At 40.4% G+C, this 24,411-nt stretch overlaps 1 protein-coding gene and 1 non-coding gene across 2 annotated transcripts; both read left to right on the forward strand.

The window, feature by feature from the left end:
* Positions 1-6,407: 6,407 nt before the first annotated feature.
* Positions 6,408-23,643, forward strand: LOC132260391 (LIM domain only protein 3). Its single transcript, XM_059758460.1, has 4 exons — positions 6,408-6,772; positions 18,806-19,056; positions 19,121-19,246; positions 22,509-23,643. The coding sequence occupies exons 2-4, from the start codon at positions 18,806-18,808 to the stop codon at positions 22,867-22,869; spliced, it is 738 nt and encodes a 245-aa protein (XP_059614443.1). The 5' UTR covers positions 6,408-6,772; the 3' UTR covers positions 22,870-23,643.
* Trnat-cgu (transfer RNA threonine (anticodon CGU)) lies at positions 17,160-17,232 on the forward strand. Its single transcript has one exon. It is a non-coding gene; the product is annotated as a tRNA-Thr (tRNA).
* Positions 23,644-24,411: the final 768 nt, after the last annotated feature.

Here is a 24,411-nt window from a genome sequence, read left to right on the forward strand (position 1 = left end):
TGTAATATAGCGTGACCGGGTGTTTGTGGCCGAGGTGTATTTTCCTCCAAAAAAAAACATTGTTTGTCACGATTAGGCGTCTCGTGCGCCTTCTCGCGTGGCGTCCTTCTCCTGAGCCTCGCTCGAGTCTCCCTTTCGTGGCACACATATTGAAGTGGCCGGAATTAGCAGCTCAAATGAATTATGGTTTTTTTCTGCTGGGAATCCTCACGGAGTCACAGCAAGTCACACGGTTTCGCTGTTATCTGATGCAGAAGACAATCCGCCGGCGAGAATCTCGGCATTTTCCACGCACGCACGAAATACCATTCTCGGCGGTGGTTTTTTTTTTCTGCGCTGAAGATCCACTTAAAACCAGAAATGTGCATTCACATTAAATTGCAACAATGAGAGGACGCGTGGCGGTGCTCTTATCGTGGCGTCCAAATTTCCAGCCGCCACGTGGCGTCTTGCGTGGCGAGGGGACGTCAGGAGAAAATATCCAATCTTCCATTTAACCACTGCCAATCCAGCAATCTGACATTAAATTAAAATGCGATGCATTAATGGATTGAAAATCACACAAGACTGACTCACAATGGCACGCATGGAAGGATTTTTCTGCAATTTTGATGCAATTTCGCTGAAAGAGCGCAACATTCGTAATTTAATTTGTTACTTTTTTTTTTACCCTCCACAGGAAAAGTCCATTGATTCGTGCTGGCCGAGAGACGTGATTCTCAATGAGAATTATTCACCACGCAATTATGAATTAGTGCCACCCTCTTGATCTTTCATACATTTTCCTGCAAATCATCGGCCTGAGAGTCGCAACGGCCGCCGAAATTGTACCTCAATCGATAGTTTTCCTTATTTTCATGCATTACTACACTTCAATTGGTTATTTCTGATGATTTTTAACCCCTTAGAAAAGTGACTTTAAACCATTTTCAGCTGCTTATTTCATTTTTAAAATTGAAACCTACAAATAAGGGATGAGAATGATAATTTTTGCCTCTCAAAGTCATTCCATAACTTCTGCACCGCCAATTTGACTCACATTCACGCCTCACCCTCGAATATTTTGAGGGTTGCGATGGAGTATTTTCATATAATAACATAAAATGCCATTGAATTGAGAATCAGACCAGAACGCTTGTGTTCTATTTCAGTTTCCACGAATTATACAGCTTAACTTTTTCTCCGGCATAATCAAATTTCCCATTTATCAAAGTGATACTGATCAGTTCTCCTTATTTCATCCCCTAGGCACAAACTCAACCAGAAAGCCATGCGCCCCGAAGGAGGGCGCATTTATGATTTTCTTGCGGCCACGCCAAGGGTGGGGTTATTGAGACAATTGAGAATTTTCACCGCAATCTCCATGCCGAAGATGAGTGGGATGACACGGCTGAGGGTGAATTCAAATACACATTTTGGAAAATTGTTAAAAGGGGGTGAAATACATGTGGTGTCCCATCTTCCTTCCCGGACAACAAACACACATCGCAGGATGAACTGTGACGGTGGAAACCTCATCCAAAAAGTGCCGGTAACACAAATGGGGTGGAAAACTGCGTGCTGAATTATTTATAAACCACACAACACCCAAAACAGTATGGATTGTATATGAGTTTGAGGGAAATTTATATGCGTTTTAGGAAATTATGCTCATCAATTTTCTCCATGAATCACCCATTAAAATAAAACGCAGCGAAGAGACTTAATTGGGCGGCACTTTTTCATGCCGCCAACAGTGGCAACTTTCGCTGGGGGATAACAAGAAAAGTTTTATCCAATCGAGACGGACATAATTGCCGAAATTCGCGCTAAAAATCACAAAGTCAATCTATTTTATGTCCATTTGACTCACTCCACTTCTTTACCCTCAATGGTGCCTTTATTCGTTCCTTCTTTGTGTCCTTTCTTCGCTCATGTCCTCGCAGAGTGAACTCGAGGGTGGTTAAATCTTATACTGTGTTTTTTTTTTCTTCATCAAATACCTTCCAATATAGAAGCCAAATTGGCACTTGAAGCTAATTTAATTATAAATCAATTTTCTTTATTGATTCTCTCCGATGAAGGAGGGAAAATGAATGGAAAGTTGTGGTGGAAAATGCTTTGTGATCCTTTTCTATGCAAGCAATTCAATATGAATCAATTCACCCTCCGCACTTTTAACCAGCAACTCTGTCGCGTCTGGTGAAATGATAAAACAACATTCTAAAACCAATATAATTTTCTCCCGGACAGATATTCTTTGATTTAATTTGATCAGGAGCACTTTGTTTGCCTAATCCCGCACACAAGATTCATGGAATTATGCTAATGAATGGGTTTTTTTTTTCTCCTGCAGTTTGGCAAAATCCCTGGGAAAGAGGAGTGCATGTGAGTAATCCAGATAGTCTCTCTGGGCATGCGAAGTGCCCCTATTTGCTAATGTTGATTGAAAGATGCGACCCTTGCACAAAGCGCAGAACGAATGCCTCCAGCTCAACAGCAAACAAACATTAGCAGCAAAAAAGAGGAAAAAAACATTTCTCAGCGTTATTAATTATTTGTTTGGAAATGATTACCGAATTTCAATGGAAAGTGTTTCTGTATTTGCTAAAGTGGGATTTTTTTGCGCCTAGAGAAGATGGAAATTCTCTGCGTGATCCATTATCCACGCACTTCTCTTTGCACAGAGTGAAGAAAAACCTAATTGATGGTATTAATGTGCACAAGAGCAATAATAAATGGGGTGAATGTAATGAATATCCCGCTCAACCCTCGGGAAAGTCTTCCTCCAGCTAATATCTGCATTTGATTGACACTCAACGGATTCCCATTGTGCAACATTTGCCGTGTCTTTCCACCCGCTTTCCCCGTTCCATTCTCTCTTTCTCTCTATAAATACTCGACGCGTTTCTGAACAAATATTTCAGCAAATGTGATGTAATACAGAAATAACAAGGAAGCGCATTATGCAACACAGATACACGACAAAAGTGTCCCCAAAAGCTGAAAACACCGCAAGATGTGCTCTTCCTTTCCGTGGAAGTAAATAAATAAATATTGCATTGAATTCTGTCCAAAACTCCGATCCTGAAACATGCGCTATTTGTACTGATTTGCATCAAAATCAACCCGCATGTGACGAAGAGAGAGGGTTGAGTGCAAATAAAGAGCTGAATTGCACTTCACTGGAGCCATTGAAGTAATGAAATGGCTTTCAGAGAGATTAATTTATTAAAAAATCCACTCATTCTAGTCTTTCTCCTACGCAAAATCCCACGTTTTTGCCGTCGCACCTTTTTGATGCAAGAGTCCAGGAAAAACATGCCTGTCCGTGACAGTCGAAACCAGCATTGATGCTGACGAGGAATCGAGAGGTGTGCAAGAAGTTGATTGAAATTGTCATTTGTGATATAAATTTGGATGATCCTCAATTTGGCGCGCAAAAAAGCCACTTCTCCAGGACAGAGAGACGACTCAATGTCGCGCACACATCTAAAATGTTGATGATTTATTGTTGCTTGACTTTTCTCCGATTGATTTATCTCTCCCCATGAATTGCGTAACAACCGCATGTCACAAAAGACTTGTCGCCTCTCACCCTCGTGTTCGCGAACAATAATGGTGTAAAACTGTTTAAATAAAAGGAGCTGAATTGGATCCTTTTGTGAGGACGACGCTGTGTATTTCGCAATCTTGGTGTTGTTTTCCAACCCATCCAAAAGACTCCACAGGAAGTTGAGTGTCTTCCGAGGAGACGCAACTTATGACAAGGGTGGAAAATTTCGTAATACATTTGTACGGAACTCATTCCTGTAGCTGAAATTCTCCAGAAAGAGTCAAAGTTTCTTGCGTAAATACACAAGGGGAGATAATATGATCGGAAGTGTTTTAATTTTGCCGGATATTTGGTTCACAGCTGTGATTTTCTGTTTCTTATTGCACTCTCAGAAATTGATTCTTATTCAAGTCATAATTTTGATATTTTTTTTCTAAGTTATGTGACTAAATTATATCTTAAAGCAGAAATTCTTGTGCTTAAACTAAAAGCATTTTCACTTTATTAGTAGAATTGCGTACTTTTACTCAATAAAAATCGTGATTTTGGAAGCTGAATTATTAAGAAACAAAGTTAAAGTCAAAAATAACCTCAATATAATAATCTGGGTTGATTTTCATGGTAATAAAACTAAAATTTGGTACAATTTCGCTGGAGTTTTGCTTAATTTTATCGTTTTATTCCAATTGCAATCTCTACGAAGAGTTCTAAGACATGTTAAGGATTTTTAGAAAGATTCTACGATACCGAAAGTGCAATTAGAAGCAATTAGTCTGAAAAACAGAGTTACAGAACTGTTAGTTAGATTGCGGTTAGTTTTTAGGTGGTTTTAGTCTTGCTATTAACTACCTATGATGTTTAAAGTCCTGAGAAGTGTTAAGGATTCTTCATACACATTGTGCAAGTGCTGTACTATCTTCCCCTTGTAAATACACCACGCACAGCGAATGAGTGCGCCTTGGGAGATTTTGTGTGTTTTCAGAATTGAGATGTTGGGATGTTTTATTGATGCTGCGGAGGCACGAGTGACAGTGACATGTCACTTCTCAGGACTTTTCTCGCCACTTCAGCGGGAACTTTGTGTGCGAAGGTGAAAAGTTATCGGGTGAAATATTAATAAATTCTCTGCGAAAGACGATCAGCAGCCCTTGAAGTACTTAACCCAATTAATAATTACCATCAATTTCCTTCTTATTGTGCCACTGCTGGCGGCACCGCACAGAATTCAATTATGGAAAGAGTGATGGGGTTGATTTTGCGCCTGGGGACGGAGGCAGAAGGGTTTGTAAATCACACTCATGATTAATCTTCTGTCCACTCTGGGTGCTGAACAACTTACTTCAAATTTCTCCTCCAGGCGAGTTGCGGAGTGAGAAAAGAAATCTCTTGTGTGCGTTACCAGTCTTTCTGGTCTCCCGCAGATTAACGAAAATCCCATCGGAGTTTCTTTCGTTCCGCAATGAAAAATGATGTTTAAATTTTATTTCACCCCTTCGCCGGCCCGGTTAGTGTTTGGTGTAATTGATACAATTGTTCCCGCACTTCTTGCAAGTTTTCTTGTTATTTATGAGTGCGTCTTCATTGAGTGAAATTATTTCATGGTATTATTTATACAATTTTTATTCAAATTCCTAATCTTTTTCTTGCTGTGCCAACAATAGAAAAATAATTACAATTTACAACTTCTCAGGGTGATTTTTATTCCCCACTTCAGGACATGCGGTGATTCAAGGAGACAAAATTCGCGCTGACAGAACCAATTTCCTTTGGCATTGTTCTAATGTTCTGGCGTTAGAATACAGGCGTGAAAAATGGTTGGTCACCTTTAGAGATTTTTTAATTAAAACTCCATTGATTGCAGAGTGCGATAGTGTCGCAGAAAATTCCACTTTTTAATAAGATAATTCATTTTGCCGTGAATATCAACCCTTCTCAGAAGTGCATCCCTCTCTTGATGAAAAATACCCTCTCGAGGGTGCGAATTGAATGGAACTCGTTCATGTGCAAGAATGGAGGAACAGTATGGTAATCAATTTAGGGACTTAACTTATTAAGAAGTCATTCAGATCTGAGAGTTTTGAGTAATTATTGCAACTTGTATTCATGACACATTTTTTTTGACTGTGTTGTGTGTGTGTGTGTCATTTTTCTTTGAGACTTTGAGCGAGCAAATCGCGAATCTCCCATTGAATTCACACCACACGAGAAGGGTTGAAAATATCTCTTTTGTCATTAGCGGAAGATGAGAGAGAAAACATGCAAAAAATGTTTCATATAAACAGTGAAAGAGGGACTTTTCCACAGCGGAAAATCGAGCATTTCCCTCAATACAAGAGGGAGGATTCTTCCCCGAGAATATTTGGGGGCAGCAAAATAGGCGTCAGAGATGGAAATAATCAGTGTTTTCTGGGCCACTTGTAATGATGTTACCACAGCTCAACAGTATCATTTTTGTCTCCACCTTCTTCTGGGAGAAAATTCACATGACTTCCCAAGCACATTTCCCCGCTTTTCCACCCCCTCATTCCACACCGCCCAGTGTTTTTCATCCACGATGGCACATTGGCTCGTGGCGCGCATGCGCGGCGGATTTCTTCTTCTGTGGCCTTCTTTTTTTCTGTCCACAAGCGGGAAAATGATTAATTTTCCTCTAGCCGGAATTCATGGAACACCCCAGGAGGGTAGGAAAAGTGCATCGGAAGGATTTTCCCATGGAGACATTCACAGAGAAGCGCCCGAGAGTGCTCAGAAGGGCGGAAGAGAGAGAGAGAGAGAGAGAGAGGCTGAGGAGAAGCCGGCAAATTCCACCTCCCAGACTCACTGACTTCCAACATTTGCTGTTCCAGAGCTCAGTTCTGCTTTCCACTCATTCGGCGTGCGATCGTCGAACGAGTGAGATTGACTCTCGACACTTTTCCTCCAAACACATCGTGAGTCAGTGAGTTTTCCTGTCCGTAGTGGCATTGAAATTGTGATAGAGATACTTCTTTTTGCCAACACACACACACACACGAGGAGAAATCCTCCCAGTGATCACGAATCATCTGAGTAATATTTGAGTGTGAAGCTGTGCCGCGAAAACAGTGTCAAGTGGTCCAAGAGTGGTGGTAATTTTCTTCTTTTCTTGTGAAGAGAGCCAAAAAGAGCCGCACTTGAGCCAATTTATTCCAGCCAATCAATTGAATTTCTTCCGGTCGACTCAACTCCTTCACAATAGTCGCCCTAAACGGATTATCTGTGAGTAATGAGCTTCTTTTCCGTCGCGTGGGGCTCTCGGCAAAAAACAGCACCACTTGTGCTGAGAGCCTTCGACTTTTTGTCCACACAGTTCACACCAAATTGGTGATGCAGAGAGCCAAATTAAATAGAGAGAAAGACAAACACACAGAGGACAATCCATTAAAAATCCATTAAAAACCACAAGATGCAGCATGAGAGGCTGATCAGTGGGAAGTTTCTGTGCTGAATATTCAGTTATTATCCCATTGAAGACCCCACTCTGACTCTCATTAGCATTCTGCCTCCAATTGCACCCTCGCAGTCTTTGAAATGAAAACCTCTCCATCCGGCATCACAAATTATGGAAATGCAGAGTTTTTTCCGCAACTTGAGGGTTGTTTTCCCTGCAATGATGAATGGTTGACTTTGTGTATTCTTGCACAATTTACCAATTTCATGGCTAAGCAACTTCTGGCCGCACAGTTTGTCACAGAATTCTCCGCCCTCGCCCCTCAACACCCCGCGTACAAAATCATTAAGCTGAGTCTTTGGGAAGTGTTTCTGATTTCTGACCGACTCTCACGCAAAAAAAAACGAGACCGAAGAGTGCCCATGGAATTCACTGAATAATAGAATCACAAACATTTCTGTCACGGGCGCAGAGTGAAATGTGGTTCGAAAACTGTTGCACGTCTGTTTCCTGGCAAACCGCACACGGAAAATCCTCCGGTGGAAGTGCCGCGCGATGAAAATTGCGTATATGCAATTAATTTAATAAAAACACACATATCTGCAATTACTCAGTGGCTGAAAAGTGGGCGTGAGAGCGCCAAGGAAGGGTGTGGGGGATGCAAAAAATCACGGTTGTATTACAAAGTTGTCGCGTAAATAAATTAATATGCAAATTGTGTGTGTTCTCGCGAGGGACTGAGATGGAATAAAAATCAGTGCTGCACGACACAACACGCACATTTCGCTTACACTCTCAACCCACGCAATTTTTCACACAATTCACAGTTCAACTACCCATCATATTGCCTCGGCTTTCCCAGTCGACCGTTTCGAGTGCGGATTCAGACTTGGATTCGCAGAAGGGCAAAGCAGTGCAGTCGAGACTGACGTGACAGAAAGTCTGCTGACACTGTGTTGCTGGCCGATTAAGGTTGATAAGTTGTGGACTTGATAAGTCTCTATTGACGCATTTAATTTATACAGTCAGTGATTTGATGGTCTCTGATTAGAAGATTAGCAAGAACTGAAGTTTTTCATGGCATTTTCTTATCGATCATTTCAGATTTCTAATGAATTGGTTTGTAAAAGTCATTTAATTGCATTAGCGGTCGAGAAAACGTACAATTAATTATGTTGCTTATTTCAAAAGTCATTTAGATCGTACGAAAATTTGGCAAATTCTTTTGAAATTAGGAAAAACACATTGACAATTTGTTCACAGTTTTCAAACAGAGTCATCTTGATCTTCCTGATCAATTCTAAAGTAAGAAACTTGCACTGATTTCATTGTATGCGATTCCGCGGAATGAGCAACCCTTCGGAATGCGGGCAAGAAAGAGGTGGGAAATGGTGAAAGAAAAACAAGTTTGCTAATCAACAATATTTTCAATTATTTCGAGGGTGAAGTGGACAAAAAGCCAGTGCAAGTCGGTGGTAAAGAGACCTCATTTGCAGAAAAGGAAGAAAGAAAATCCAATGGCAGAAAATTCAAGACGCGAAGGCACTTTTATAGCTTCGGCGAGGAAATTTTTTCCACTCCACGGTCGGACACAACAAGTGGAAAATGTCGTGACAATGTTAATAATATGTCGTGATTTGAGAAAATTAAATTAACTAAACTGTATGGCGAAGGCATACATTTCACCACAGCCACCCAATATTTTCTCTGTGCCTTTAATTGTTCGCACACAAGAAATTTCTCAGAGGTAAACATAAAGCATGAGGAGTTTTTCTTCTTTTTTTCTTTCGCGCGCGCGAGTTCTGGATGAGAATTATGTTGAGCTACAGCCAGAGAACATATTCGTGTGCAATTGAAGGCACATCGAATAGCCCGAAGTGTACAAATGAAGGTTTGAGGTTGATTTAAAAAGCAAATTAAATTGAAGAATTGTATCAATTTAATCAGTCACTGAAGGGGGGAAATTTTCTTTCCACCGCTCATTTATTCAAATCATTCCTGCCAACATTATATTGTGCGATATTGTGGATTCAGCGGAACATAACGAATGGTTTTATTTCAAATTGAGTAACTATACACTCATTTTCAGAATATAATTGCAATATTTACATAAATCACCTAATAAATTAATTTTACATGCATATGCTAAATAATTACACTATTTATTGGATGCGATTGATAGTGTAATTGCCAACGTGAATTATTTACCTCATTTTTTTGCAATTGCGTCTCCAGCCATCTGCACTGGAACCTGTTCACCGAAGAAGCAAATTGTCGTTGACTTTAGTAGTTTTCACGCAATGCGAGGCATTTCCCAAATCTCCCATTCCGCATTTTGCACAGCACAGCAAAATCTCTCCACGCAATTAATTGTAGCCTCTTTTTTCTGCGTCTCACACTCATTAACATTCATTTCCCCAATTGATAAAGCACATGCGGAGTTTGATGAATATGAAGGAGAAAAACTCGATCGCCACATTTCTACATAGTTTCAAACTTCATTACAAACAAAATAATGGCATATGGTGGAAAAGTGTGAGAGACTGTGATTAGAGAAATTGTAAATTTGTTGATTGACGTTCGCTTTACTTAAGGGAATTAACATGAAGTAATATTTATGAAATTGCTGGAAAAGTGACTCGTGTGTGGACAAACATTGGAATAAACAAGCATCTCAAATGCTCATTCCCTCTCTTTAATTATTTCTCGCCTTATCGCAATCCAATTATTTTAATCAGATCAATTAGAGACCATCATAAAATTTTTATGTCATGTTATGACAAATATTTTTTCTTGCTTCTCTCTCGCTCAGGATCTTTTTTCGGAAGATGTGTTTTGTGACTGACATCATTCGGGCCTCAAAATACAATCGTGTGCGCGAGTTTAACAATAAACATTTCTTGCAAATTGATGCGGTTTTTCACTGCCCAGAACGGTCATAATCGAGACTTGCTAATTATTTTAAGTGAATAAATTATTCAATTGCTTTTAATGGTGGGACAAGCTGCTCATTTTGGGCGCAAAAATTGATCATCTGCCGTTTAAAAAAGTATATCGTTTCAATTATGACAATTAATTAGTGGAAAACTCCCCCATTCGCGATGGCCTGACGCTATTTTGACGCTGATGCACGCGTGATTTGCCAAATGAGGCGGATTTGTGGTGGAATCATCCCAGAAGCAGATCACAATTAATTCGTTTAATTAAATCATGGCAAATCGTTAATTAATATTTGAAAAATACATTTTAAATAACACACCATCTGCATAAATATGATGTTTGCGCTTATGAATTTTAATGAACAATTCCGTGTGCCACATTCTCGCAATTTCCATACATTGTATCGACAAGAGTGCGACAATTTTCGGACTATCCCGTGGCGCGTATCAAAAATTCGCGCCGTTTGACCTCCCCAGCGCAGCTCATTTTTCAATTGAGCCTTATGCCCACTGTCTCAGCACATTCTCGCACAATTTCATACACCATCAGCGTATCGCATGCACTGTGTTATAGTTCTCAGCGTAATGCGATGCTGAAGCCACGAGTTGATTGCTGGCTTTCGCATTAAAATAGCGAAAAAACGACCGCGTCATTTGAATTTTAGTCAAACACGAAGCGTCGCTTGCAACAAATTAACACAGCTCCGAATTTATCCGGTTTAAGGTTAATACTAAGAGGAGCAGCTGTGGTCAACGCTACTACACACTTTATTAATTTTCCCGTTTTCCTTGTGGACTCCGCACAAAACAACCCAAACAACAAACATTACAGATGAATAGAACAATTTTTTTCAAAAATCGATTAAAACATCGACAAATCGGGTTTTGGTCTTTTATTTTGAACATGGTTGACACGATTGGGTCTCAAATTGTGCCCCTTGTTTCGAACTTTTTATATCCCGAGCATCAGAATGCAAAAATATACTGAGAAATCCCGCCCACTTGCAAGCCACGCCCATTCAGATGAACGCTAAATGGAATTAAATAAGAGAATAAGAGAAAAAGAAGTTAACATCTTGAGTAACTTTAACAGGAGCTCTTCTGCACGAAGTGCTGCAGACTTGTTTTTACGTAGAAAAGACGGTAGCGCATCTTTAAAGAAATGTAATTATTGAAAATGTGGTCGAAAACACTCTCTAATTTTGTATGCTAATAAAGACACAATTATTGACAGAATATTTACTGCTGTCTTCGTCATAAATATAATAATAGTCTTAAAATATGTTGCGTTGCTCTACAATTAGGCGACGTTTAAATTCCCTGAATATAATCTTACCCAGAATGAAGAACCTGATAAATCTCGCGATGTGTGCTCGATCAATTTGTGGCAGAAAATGCAGCGTGTGCAAAATGCAAATTGCCTCAGTTCATGTGCGCAGCCCGTACATGTCAAATGCAATTGCACTGAATTCTTTCGCCACCATTGACATCGAGTGGTAATTGTTTTAATTACACCTGCATGAGCATCTGGAGAAAATCATCCTCTGCGCGCGAGAGTCCGTGAAAAGAATTACACACTATTTGGCGCTCGGGGCCAAAATGCAAAGTGTCTGGCACTTCCGTGGCGAATTAAATGCTGTGACGGTGAAATAAAACTGCAGCAGCCCTCAAAGTCACATGATTGACAAGAAAGTGTATGACTTTGTGGGCAATTTTGCCCTCTCTCATTATGCAACATTTATATTCATCGCATTTTGCACTGAATGATGTTGCAAGTATAATGAATGTCTCCATAAGCGAACAATCAATCAATAATTATTTCCATTTGGCGAACCGATTAAATTATACACACACACGCACAGTGTGCAATAATTGTGGAAGGAGAAAAAGCGCTCACCTCCACTTTGTGCAGCGCCGATTAGCATGATCATTAATTTATTGTTCTCTGGAGATCAAGAAATAAATCTTAAGGAGCGTGCAATCAATGAAATTGCTGGGTGTGCTTCCAGACATTCCATCAGTGATACTCTTTTCTTGTCGTTTTTCGCCACTTTTCCTCTGCAAATTATATTATTTTTCAATTGGAAAATGCGTTGGCAAATAAAGCGACACTCAGAGCAGAAGAATATGTAATTAGTATGAAATTGACATAATTTCTAATCAATTTACTTAATGAGCATGCTGTAGAGTGCTTTCGCAGAAATACGGATGAGACGTTATATGTTTTTCATATTACATGCAAGGGGCGTGCAATTCGCCAACTTAATGCACATTAATGCGATGTTTAGCATTAAATTTTTTAACCCTTTTCGTGTCTGTGAAGTGGCATTTAGAATATTTTGTCCGAATTGTGCAACAATTCTCGAGTGATTTACTCACTTTCTCGGAATGTTGTGCACCTCTGCAACCGCAAAACACTTGCAAATTGATGTACCATAAGTTGTGAGCACACTGCAAAAGGGGAGGACGGAGGAAAGAGGCACAGCAATAGTCGAAGAAACCTGCTAAAAGTGCTACCTTATTACACCCGTATTCATACTTTCAATTAATTATTAATCTATTTAGCAATTAAAGCATAAAAAGAAGCGACAAATACACATTTTTCTTCGCCTCTGCCGCAAATAAATATTGCATTACAATTACACTTCTCTCCTCTTCTCCTAATTTGCCGCAATTCCCCTTTTTTATGCCCCCCTCCTTTTCGCACACTTGATGGTCTGTTTTAACTATAAAAGTTTGTGAAGTAAGTTTAAACAATTATTTATTAGAAATGGCACGTATCCAATTAAAGTGATAAGAATGTAATTATGTTATGCTTCTATGGAGACGAAGTACAACAAATATTTCACATGAGTGTGTGTATTATTTAATTATTTCATATTAAAAAATCGTAGAAGATTGAAATAATTAAGCAGATGTGGTTTAAAATGTGTGTCTGTGTGTGTGTGTGTGTGGTTGTGCGCACAAAACAAATAATTGGCTCAAAATGAAATTACTTAATTAATCAGTAAATGATGTTTGCTAAAGTGAATTAAAATTACATTATGTTAATTATTGCATTAATATTTGCCTCAATATTTGCACCACATATCGTTGGTTGTGTGATGGAAAATATGGATGTTTTCACCATGAAATGCGAGGCATTTTTTTTTTCGGGGCGAAAATTTTCAATTGTGTGAATGGATTTTTAGGAAGCAAGGAAAGGAGGAAAATATCTGGCAAAGAAACTCATAACACTTCACATTCATTGATTAGCAATTAATTAATGATACACAAATTTTACGACCGAGAGATTTCTCTTGTTAGGAAATTTGATCAAAAAGTGTACCTTATAAAATTTCCTATTGAGTAATAATGCAGTTAAATTAGAAGTTAAATCTCTCGGCAATATTTAATTGCCTCTCACTCCGTAATTACTTTTTTTTTGCCTCCCCACTCGCGATATTAAATAACTCACACATTGAGAGGAAATATAATTCGATATTGAATTGATTTATGGACCGTTTGTAGTAAAAATACACATTTTTTTTGTATTATAATTAATGCTGCACGGTGGAAGAGGAATTATATACCTCTTTTTATTAACTCAACTGCAGCCATCAAACAGTTTCGGGGAAACACGCGTCGTGTGAAGAAGTCAATATTGATATTGATATAAATTTAATCTGACAACGATAAATATTTTTTCGGGCTCCGCGCCATTCGCAATAGGAAGAAAAGTGATATCGAGAGTGCGTGTCATTTGGCGTGTAGCGAAAAAAGCAGAACACAAATATTTTTTCACTGCATTTCGCGGCAAATATTTACCAATATCATATATAGTGAAATTGATGCAAATTGTGACGATTGCGTGCATGCGAATAAATTTCCATTAATCACCATCAGAGTGTGAGAGAAAGAGGGCGTGCGGAGAGAGAAAAAAACAGAACGGGAAGTTGGTCAGGAGTGTGAGACAAATGCCTCAAATTAATATATTAAGGTCGGTGTGAGAATGAGGAAGGAAATTCTGTTGAATGACTTGAAAATCGACAATTCCACTGCCGCGAAAAGTCTTCATTAAAATGGTTTTGGTGACATGTTGTTGCGCGCGCTTTTATCCCAAAAACGAAGAAACATCGCCACATGATGAGGAATTCCTTTGAAAGTGACACTCTCAGTTTCTGCTTTTAATCACTTTCTCACGACTTCTTCCCGAGAAGTGCCTCTGATTTCCCTCCCCGCGACTGAGATGCGAGAGGGACGAATTAATTTATCCCTGGAAAGCAAAGTTGCGAATGTGCGCTGAAATGTGATCTCTCTCCGGCTTGTGAGCAATTTCGGCATTCCTTGGTAATTAAATCATATGGTTTTGCGTCATAAATGGTAGTGACACATTTCGAGGTAGGAGAAGAGCATGGCTTCTGGTCAGTGGGTGGACGTCGTCGTGAATGCGCCAGCCGAGCGTGTGTGGCGACAAGGAAATTTCAGTTTGCGCGCTGAGGAAAATATGGCAGGGACTTTTTGGCGGGAAATCCGCGACGCACTGGGCGTTATTTATTGCGGACACACGTTCCAGCATACTTGATATTCTCTTCAAATCCAATTCCATAAGCGCGCCTCTTCTCGCGAAAGTGTTCAGCAATGAGCCAGATGGCATTGATGGGAATTTATGCGCCAATTTGATTTATGGCACCAAATCAAGTCCGCAGGCACTTGCAGTGCCACGAGAACAACGAGCCGAACATACCAATTCATCGATTAGATGCAGGCAATTGTGGCACTTCGGTGACCAAAGCAAATATCGACAATTCGTCTTACTCAAATTCTCACGAAGGCCTTGGAATGGTGTGGATTTCGATGACGAGTTCTGGCCTTTAATCGTGCTTTTTGTAGTTTACAGATTAAGGATGTTGTTTAGTAGTATTTTGTGCATCAAAGACGACTATGTTTTTATCTGAATTTTCACTCTACTATTAATTGGAAGAAACATATTCATCGCAATGAAATAGTATAAATTCCACTCGAATCTATGAAATTTGTCAACTCAGGCGACGGTGAAATTATGCGAGTGCACACTTTGAGGTGGTTGAATTGATGAATTGGTGTGTTTGTGTTGAATTTTGCGTTTGGCGAAATTGCAGATTATGTAATATGAATGTACATAAATGGCCATTAATATTGTGTCAATACACTCCGGGTCTGAGAGTGAGACTCGTGCCTTATTAGCGCGCTGCAGCCGTTCTGGGCCCGAGAGGGCATCGGAATGCCGGGGGAGAAGTGCAGCGCATCATGTGTCATGAGCACAATAAATGTAAATCCGATGACGATGACGCCGAGGGTTGCTTTCGCTACCGGGAGTGATGTGTGTGTCTGTGTGCAATAACACTAATTAGAGGACTGGTTTCAAATGGCAATCAGAGACACGAGGTGTCAGATACATTCATTAAATTTATTAAAATAGAATCCCATGCTCTTCATCATCTTACAGAACCAATCGCAATCGATGCTGGGCTTCAGCGTCGATCTCACAGCATTTGCGTTTGTGCGGCAAATGCTGTGTGGGTGTGATTTGGACGATGAATTTGCCATGCACAAAGGAATGGAACTAATGGGACAGGAAAATCTGGGCGAATATTTGCAGACGTGGAAACATAATTAAATTGATCCGTGCAGTGGCAAAAAGGAGTATACAATTTCACACGGCAAAACTCTTTCATCACCTCAATTCTATCACTTTTCATTACACACACTCGCTATTTCTATTCAACGGCTTGTTAGACGTACTTTTCCACCCCCTTTCGCAGCATTTCCACCTTTTATTTCCCCACATCAGCATATGAGTGGAAAGCTTTCACTCAGGCAGCTTTTATATTGCATGCGCCATTTACTTTCACAAACACCGCAATATTTCTGATTGCTAAAATCATAGCTAGAAAAGAAATATGAGACAAGATTTTTATTGTTAATCAAGTGTCAATTGAGAGAACACGAAAATTACAAAAATCAGAAGTCAAAAAATCATTGTTTATTTTAATTCTTTCCCTGATAACAATTTCTCAGCTGAATTCTCGCCATTCCTCCAAAGTCTGGGTCAATGATTCAGTGTGACGCGAGATTCCGCGCACGACAAATAAAGAACAAATGCTCTTATCAATTTCTCTACACCAGAGATAGTGATTTTTTCCCTCACGCACAGTGATAAACAATTTCTCTCGTTCTTCTCCGCGCCCACGCTTTGTTTTGTATATTGACAAGGCTGGAAAAAATATAAAGAAACGGCGGCGCGAAGAAATCTCCCATGAAGAAACCGGATGATGCATTAGCATTTAGTCAAATTTGTGATAATTGGACCAATTTATACTGGTATTTTTCTCGTCTAGCTAAAATGAGTGATTTGTGTTGCGAGCACACTTGAGAAATACACAAATCTTAAGTAAATATTCCACATTTCAAGCAATCGTGACAGAAGATTTTACACCATTCGTTGTCATGCTTCACTGTCAGCAACCCTCGCAAGTCACCCCTAAAATTGCCTGATGAATAAACATCCGGACGGTGGGAAAAGAACACTTTTGCAATTGCACAGCTAAAAAATGCGCTGAAATTGCTGAGATTGTGTGTGTGTGTGTGTTTTTTGACTTTCTAAGTAATGTCTTTTCGAGAACCCATTTGCCAGCCCTCCACTTTTTCCTCAGTCGCACAGCGTCTGGATGAAAGAGTGAGATGCTAATTAACGCCGCTGGATGCTTCTCCAAGAGGGTTTCTGGAGGAAACACCGGCAAAAAATGCCTTTAAACACTTGACGCGCAGTGCATGTGCGTTAATCTCATCGTCAGAAGCGGATTTAGCACTGACTCAGCCACATGTTGGCCTCAGTTTTTCGAGTAAACAAGCACCCACTTCAAAGAACAAATCTCAAATCCAATTATCCCTTAATTAGCCACCCCATTAATGCATTATTTAACACACAACTCCTGACTTGTGACAGCCTTTTGGCATCCTCTGTAATTTATTTTATTTTAAAAGACGCCTCACAGTGGCTTTTACGATTTGTTCGCCTATCGCTTAACTAATAATCGAAGGCCTTTCCAGCGGCAGAAGTGGAGAAAGTGTTGAAAAGTGTGGAAAGAATGTGATTGAGTTGACCTCAAGGCTGGAGAGAATTATCAGTACAATGCGAAGTGCGCGGAGAAAATCACGTCTCTTAAAATAAAATTCCCGCCACTGAGATTGAGAGAGAATTCGTCGGGAGAGCGGCTGAAAAGGTGGTAGAGAGTGTGAACGTCTTTTACGCGATGCCCGGGTAGCTCAGTGGCCAGAGCACTGGTCTCGTAAACCAGGGGTCGTGAGTTCAAACCTCACCTCGGGCAGCTTTTTTCCCCTTCGGTCGCTTTTTTACGCAATAATTCCCAATAATATGCAATCTGGAGGCCCTCAATAGTGCTCTAGTATTGAATTTAATCGCGAAAATGGCACTTTTCATCCAAAAAACCACCATGCAATTTCATGTGTCGTACGCAACTGGGTTTCATGCAACCGCTTGATTTTAAAACCAACGAAGGCAAACATCTTCTCAACCCTCAATGGCATCACACTGTGGATTTTCACAATTTTTCCACCACTCACGCTCCACCGAAGCCATTAAAAGATAATTAAATGTGAGAAAGTTAACTCTTTACAGCCGACGAAGTCACTTTGTTGGCTTGAAAGCGAGAAATGTTTCTCCGAAACTCACCCCCAAGAAGAGGCGCCCCACTCTCTCTCTCTCTCTCTCTCACTCTTGACCCAACTCGGACCCATTTCAAGCGATTACACATGTCGCGAGAGGGTGGCGAAAAACCACCACCACCCAAAACACTCCTGAAAATACGAGAAAAGTCCGTGAACGTGAGTTCGTTCTCAGCGGGTGTCTCACTCTCTGGATTTTTATCCGAGTGAACACGAATTCCCTCGCACAACCCCCGCGCACGGAACACATTTCAAGCGTATAAATCTTTCCCCGAAAAAAAAAGTTTGTGTATTGTTTTATCGCTCTTTTAGCTTTGTGAAAAGTTCTCTGTTTTCCACTCTTTTGCGCTATTTTTCTTCCTTCGCCCAGCGAAGCACAACTCCTTCTCTCTCATCATGTTATGTTCCCGGGCTCTCGAGATGTGAGAGTTGATTGCACTATTTGAACAACTTTTTGGAATGCTTATTGCAAATTTTGCGGCAGTTTTTCCACAACACACACCAGCAATCGTTGGAAATGTGATTTTCTGTAATGAGATGGAATGGCGACAATTTATGGTATTTATTTGGCTGAAGAGCACTCTGAAAACTTCTTTTGGGTGGTGAAAACCAATGAAAACAGTGATGAAAACTCCTGTTGCAAACCAGTTTGCTCACTGGTGAAACCTTGATTCCTTCAATATTTAGTGACACTCTATTGATTCTGAGGAACTCTTTGAAAACAATCAGAGGAAAACATGGCTTCTTTTCATCCTAAGAACTGATCAAATGATTTAGAAATGCGCTCAATTCTAAATAAAAGATAATGTATCACGAAACCAGTAACGATTATAAAAAAAAATAATTTCCAAAAGAATAAAACAAGATCATAACATTATGCTAGGCTTGCTACCTAACCTAGGGGGCGCAGACATCGCTCAAAAACGATTCGCCACTGCTTAAAAAGCACAATTAGAGTGAAAATCGATTGTTCTTGAGTGAATAAAAAAAACTTTCGTGGGCATTTTTCCTCTCTGAAAACTCACGAAAACTTTTCACGCGCCCGGAGAAACGCTAAATAGCGTTAATTACCCTCACCTCTATAGTTTCCTAATGGATTTTCCTCATTGTTTCTCTCTCTCTCTCTGTCTTGGCCAGAGTGGAGATTAAGGACGCAGGAAAAAAGTCGTGAGGGAAATGTAGTGGATTTTAATGAGCTCTCTCTCTCGCTTGCAGATGATGACGATGGATGTTACCAAAAGTGAGCCCCAATCTGGGGTTGGCGGAGGCGGAAATGGCCAGGCGACGAATCAATTGTGCGCCGGGTGTGGAAAACACATTCAGGATCGATATCTGTTGAGAGCCCTGGACATGCTGTGGCACGAGGATTGTCTCAAGTGCGGATGCTGTGATTGTAGATTAGGCGAGGTGGGCTCAACACTGTACACCAAAGGGAATCTCATGCTCTGCAAGCGCGACTATCTCAGGTGAGACGCTCGGGAGTGGCCAATTATGCTCCGTGACTAAATTGTTAATCCACCACTGGGACAGGCTGTTCGGCAACACGGGCTTCTGTGCGGCCTGCAACAAAGTCATCCCGGCATTCGAGATGGTCATGAGGGCCCGAAGCAATGTCTATCACTTGGAGTGCTTCGCCTGCCAGCAATGCAATCACAGGTAAATCAACACTCAACCCATGCCCGTGGCGAGCCACTATCGGAGCACATAATCGATAATTATCGCATTATGACACGTCAATAACTGCCAAAAGCATCCCCGGCCGAGGCAGCCGCACACGCCCGCCCCAAAGACGCCCGAAACGGCAATCACGACTGTGTCATTTTCAATTACATTTATTGCAATAATCATTAAACAATGTTGAGCTCCCCCGGCCATGGATTTCCATATGGTGAATTTAGAAAATTCACTCATGCAACATTTCCATGCCGATACACACTCGCGCTCAATTCGCCATGCAAAGGATTAATTCGGAAAATGGCAAAAGAGTCACATGGGAAAGCGCTATTGTCAGAATTTATCAAATAAACCATGAATATATCCCAGCATTTTTATACAAAATTCAATCCCCCACACACAGTTTGGCATGCATAAAAGCCATCCCGCAGTTATTTTCACGCACTAATGTAGACAATTGAGTGACTTTCCATCGGAAATTGGGAGGAAAAATATTTACAAAATATTTTTTACGCCTGTGTTATTTCACCATTGAGACCAAATTGATTGCATAATTGACTCTTTAGCATGACAGGAAATTGTTTGGATTTTTCAGTGCTCTTTCGCGGTTTGGAAAAATACAGCGTTCGGAAAGTTGATCCGTGGATTGAGCGATTAAAAAATGTTGCTTGACAAATTCCATGAAGATCTTTATTTGTTTTAAAGGGGAAGATGATATGTATGTCTAAAATCTGTACAAAATTTCCTAACACTCCAATAATTCGCTATGAGTCTAGGAAGAGACAAATATTTGAGTGAAAGATTGTATTTCCTGAACATCAATTGTAAACTAACTGAAATCTAACTTACAACATTATTACTGAGTTTTTCAAGCATTTTCCTTCCTCTTATCGCACTTTTGGTGTCTTCTTTGGCGATAATCTTTGAATGACATTGAATATTCTTAATAGATCTTAATTAGAATCTATCTAGCTCAAAATCACAGCTATTAAGTTTTTAAAAATCAAGGTTATGTTTGACTTTAGCGCTGTTTTTAGCCACTCAGCTTCCAGAATCACGATTTTTTTAGAAACAGATTTGTAAGAGAAACTGCAATAGAAATTCAATAATCCTGATACTTCTGCTGAGCAAACCAATGAAATTAGAGTTCTATAGCCAGGAAAATGTTGTAGTTCATGTAACTGATTGAATCAAAAAGCCGCTCATCCTTTTGTACCTCTATTTTTGACTCATTTGAATGAGCGATCATGTATTTGCCAACACACTGTGAGTGCAAAATGCATTGGATGTCGAATAGAAAATCCACCAAATGGTCAAAATACGTCTCCGTCCATTGAAAAAGCGGTGGAAAATCGAGTGAGAAAATGAGATAGAGTGTAATTGTGTTATTATGATAATTAATTGACACAAAGTGTGTGGTTTCATATTATTTTAACGCAATAATGCACCCCCGCGAATGCAATTGAATGGACTCGCGGGCCCTTCCGGGATTACCGCCGCGAGGGTTGGGCTGCAATTGGATATGTGGGTGTCCGTGGAGGAATTTGGCGTGAATCGAATTTCATTTCATCGGACACCAAACACACGGCCCGGAATGGTGGGATTTAGAGTGGCGTATTGGCACCATTATTGAACGATATACACTATTTTGGGCGCGGAGATTTGCACTCTCCTAAAATACTGTATGAATGCAATAGTATTCAATATATTGTGCGGCCGCAAAATCTGCTCCCCAGCCCCGCATCTAAAATTCTCTCGCGGAAATTCGCCAGCGTATAAATCATATTTAATTACCATATTTACAATTAATCTTTATACAAATACATCCACCCAGAGCGCACATACGGCAACAATGGCCAATTCGGCTGGCGCGCGAATTGGATTAATGGTTCAGGGGTTGTCGCGAAGGGGGACAGTTTGGTGGTCGGTTGAAATGGATGCAAATTGAATAGCCCGGACTTGTGTGATTTAATTCACGATCTCTAATGTGCATTTAATCCCCTCCGAAAGAGAAACGGAGAGTGGAAATCGCACCTTTTGTTGCTGTCTTGGAGCTGATTTTTCACACTCGCCCTCGCACACATCGCAACCCCTTTGTGTGCAATATTCATCGCATGTGACTCAAATGCCCACACATGAAACTAATATATTTTTCATAAAAATACTTTTTCCGCTCCTTCCAAAAAATATTTTCATCCACACAAACACACTTTCTGTCCGAATTGCAAATGAAAATGAATAATTCCTCTGGTCGAATACAAAAAAAATTACATATAAATTCTCTGTTACCAACAATCGCACCCTCAGAAAATTGTATAAACAAGTGTTCACCTATTTCATATATAAAAATATTCACGAGGAAACAATACCAGGGAATTTAAATGAAATATTCATAAACGACTCCCGTCGGGGTAGTTTTCTCGCACTCACAGAGTCACATTATTGCGATAAATTTACACTTTCCTCACACGTTTTCGCTGAAGAAATTGCCTTTCTCTGCTTTGCCGAAGATGGGAAATATTGGAAAAATTGAGTAGCACTTGAGATATGGATTATTTTTTTTGTGATTAAGCAACATTGGTCAGGATATTTCGATGAAAGGCCTGAGGAATGGTTTATTTCATTACACCCGGAAATATTGAGTTAAAATGCAATCAATCCAGCATTGCAACAACCACTCCTCGTCGCCTCACCGTCCACTGGACGGAAGGACGCAAAGATATTTTTTTTACGATTATTGGCTTCAATGTTAGCCGCATAAATAGTTGATTTTGGGTGGAAGTGAGAATTTGTCTCTTTTCAAATGATATCGAGTTTTTTCTTAAGTCAGAACGCAACCTAAACAGACTGCAATGGGGTTGAAATCACGTCTTTTGGTGTCTGAGACGACCATTTGGCTATCCTGCGCTTATTGCGAGCCTTTTTCGCTCCTCAATTTTTACTCGTGTGCTAGAGGGGCTGGTCCGAGTGTGCAGTTTGGAAATTAAACTGTGAATTGGGAATGATGAATTCCAAGGGTTGAGCCACCCCTTTGCAACGCATAGAGCAAAAATTGTATCCTGCGGCGATACACAAAACCACAACATTCTATTCTAAAATTTAACAGTCTCTGATTGAAGGTTGATACAAAATGTCCATGGCGTTTCGGGGAAAAAAATATCGCGGAAAGTCAGACTATGTTTTTTTTCGTGTGTGTGTGGCGAGGAAATTGACAGAAAATTTAATGCCTCGCCTCCCCTTGCAGGTTCTGCGTTGGCGATCGGTTCTACTTGTGCGAGAACAAAATCCTCTGCGAGTACGATTACGAGGAGCGACTGGTGTTTGCGTCCATGGCGAACCATCCGATGCTCAAGCGGCACGCCTCGTCCCTGAGCCAGAGCGTGCCGCCGCCCCCGCAGCAGCAGGGCCTCATGGGCCTGGGCCACCCTGGGGGCGGCAACGGGGCCCCCGTGGCGTCGATGGCGCAGATTGCGGGACAGCAGCGCCCGCCAGGAGATCACAACAACAACCAGAATGCCAACAATGCAGCCAATCAGTCCAACGGACCGCCGCCGCCGTTCGGGACGCCCAGTCACATGAAGCAGACACTCGGGACGTCAAGTTAAGTTGCTCACCAACTCAAAGTCTCCCCCGAAACACCACCCCAACTCCCCCCCAAGATGAGTGCTGGAGAAAGCAAGATCACCCCGAATCCATAAACGTGATTTCTTTTTCGTAAGAACCTCTCCGAAGCTCAAATTACTTCCAAAATGGAAAACACACACACACACCCGTTCATTAATGAATTCTAAATTGTTAAGACTATTAGTTTGTTGTTGTTATCTAATTATCTATAAATATAGTGAAGACGCGCGATACATTTCTTCAGGAAGAAACGATTATAATATAGAATTTTTCAAAATAAACATAATCTCTAGTCAAAGAGCAAAATATACTTCAACAAAGTAACTTGACTGCATTTCAAACCTATTGTATAACATTTTCAACTCTCTCCCTCTTCGATGATGACATATAATAGCTTTTTGGACAAATGCATCAAAAGATAATCTCAACGGAAAGACGGCAGTTGTATTCTTTGATAAATCAATTCATGTAAAACCCCACCGATTAAGTTAAACACCCAGAATAAAGACAAATTTGGTTGTTATTAATTTTTAAATGTATAAAAAGAAAATACCACTAGAGTAGCGCATTTAAAAGATGTATTTAAAAAGAAAAAAAAATAACTGTAGTGCGAGGTAAAAGAATTATATAATTATGACAAGGCAAGGAAGAGGAAAAAAAAACTCAATGTGGCATTGTAAATATCAAGTGGAATGGAGAAGAGACGAGGAAACCAAAGACAGTGAAATAAAATATGATGAAAAATTGAATGAAAACAGTGTATTTTCCATGATTGCCTCTTCGGTGGTGTGAATCCCTTTGCGCTCTCTCGCCCCTCATCAAGATGGACTTGAGGAGGAAAATGGCTTTATTGTGTGAAAGTCAATTGCCCCGAAGACACCCTCGCCGGCGGGGGCGGGGGGAATCTTTCTTGTGGAATTTGTCTCTATGACTTTGGGGGTGATTTCCCACCGCACACTCGAGTTTTGTCGTCTTCACAGTCATCTTCCATTATAAGTAAACGACTATTGTGTGTAATAAATTCATACACGAAAAGTTATATCAGACAGAAGTTCCATAAACACACATCTATCTCTGGAGCATTTAATATTATAAAGACCACCCTGAGGCTGTCAGTTGAAACCCACCCTCGAAACTTCTCGATTCGATTTCGCCCAGCTTCCAAGGAAATTCATACGCTCGAGACAAGAGACTGCGAGGCGTGCAAATGAGTGGAAATGTATGAAAGATTTGTGAAAATTAAGCGTCATGTCATTGGAAAATTCTAAGGGAAATCCCGGAAAATTGCACACCACGTTAGAAGCCTAACATCAACCATATCAATGGAGTGTGACTATCGATTTCGTATCGCTCTAAATGCGACATAATGACTTGAATTATTCTTTCCCCTCCTGAACAGCTCTCGTGAGTGTGCTGAATGTAAAGTTTACATCCCACTGAGACCATATTTCGAGTCCTCCTCCCCATCAGAATCCTTGACTCTGGCGGAAAATCCTTTCAAATCGCAGGCTTTGAAGGTGGAA

This window comes from Phlebotomus argentipes, unplaced genomic scaffold (genome assembly GCF_947086385.1).
Source record: "Phlebotomus argentipes unplaced genomic scaffold, Phlebotomus argentipes genome assembly scaffold_18, whole genome shotgun sequence".
NCBI lineage: Eukaryota > Metazoa > Arthropoda > Insecta > Diptera > Psychodidae > Phlebotomus > Phlebotomus argentipes.

Excerpts from the sequence above, each read along its gene's own strand:
- LOC132260391 (XM_059758460.1), top strand. The coding sequence starts at position 18,806 with ATGATGACGATGGATGTTACCAAAAGTGAGCCCCAATCTGGGGTTGGC. Across the intron at positions 19,057-19,120 it reads TGCAAGCGCGACTATCTCAG|GCTGTTCGGCAACACGGGCT; the intron begins GTGAGACGCTCG and ends CCACTGGGACAG. Across the intron at positions 19,247-22,508 it reads TGCCAGCAATGCAATCACAG|GTTCTGCGTTGGCGATCGGT; the intron begins GTAAATCAACAC and ends CTCCCCTTGCAG.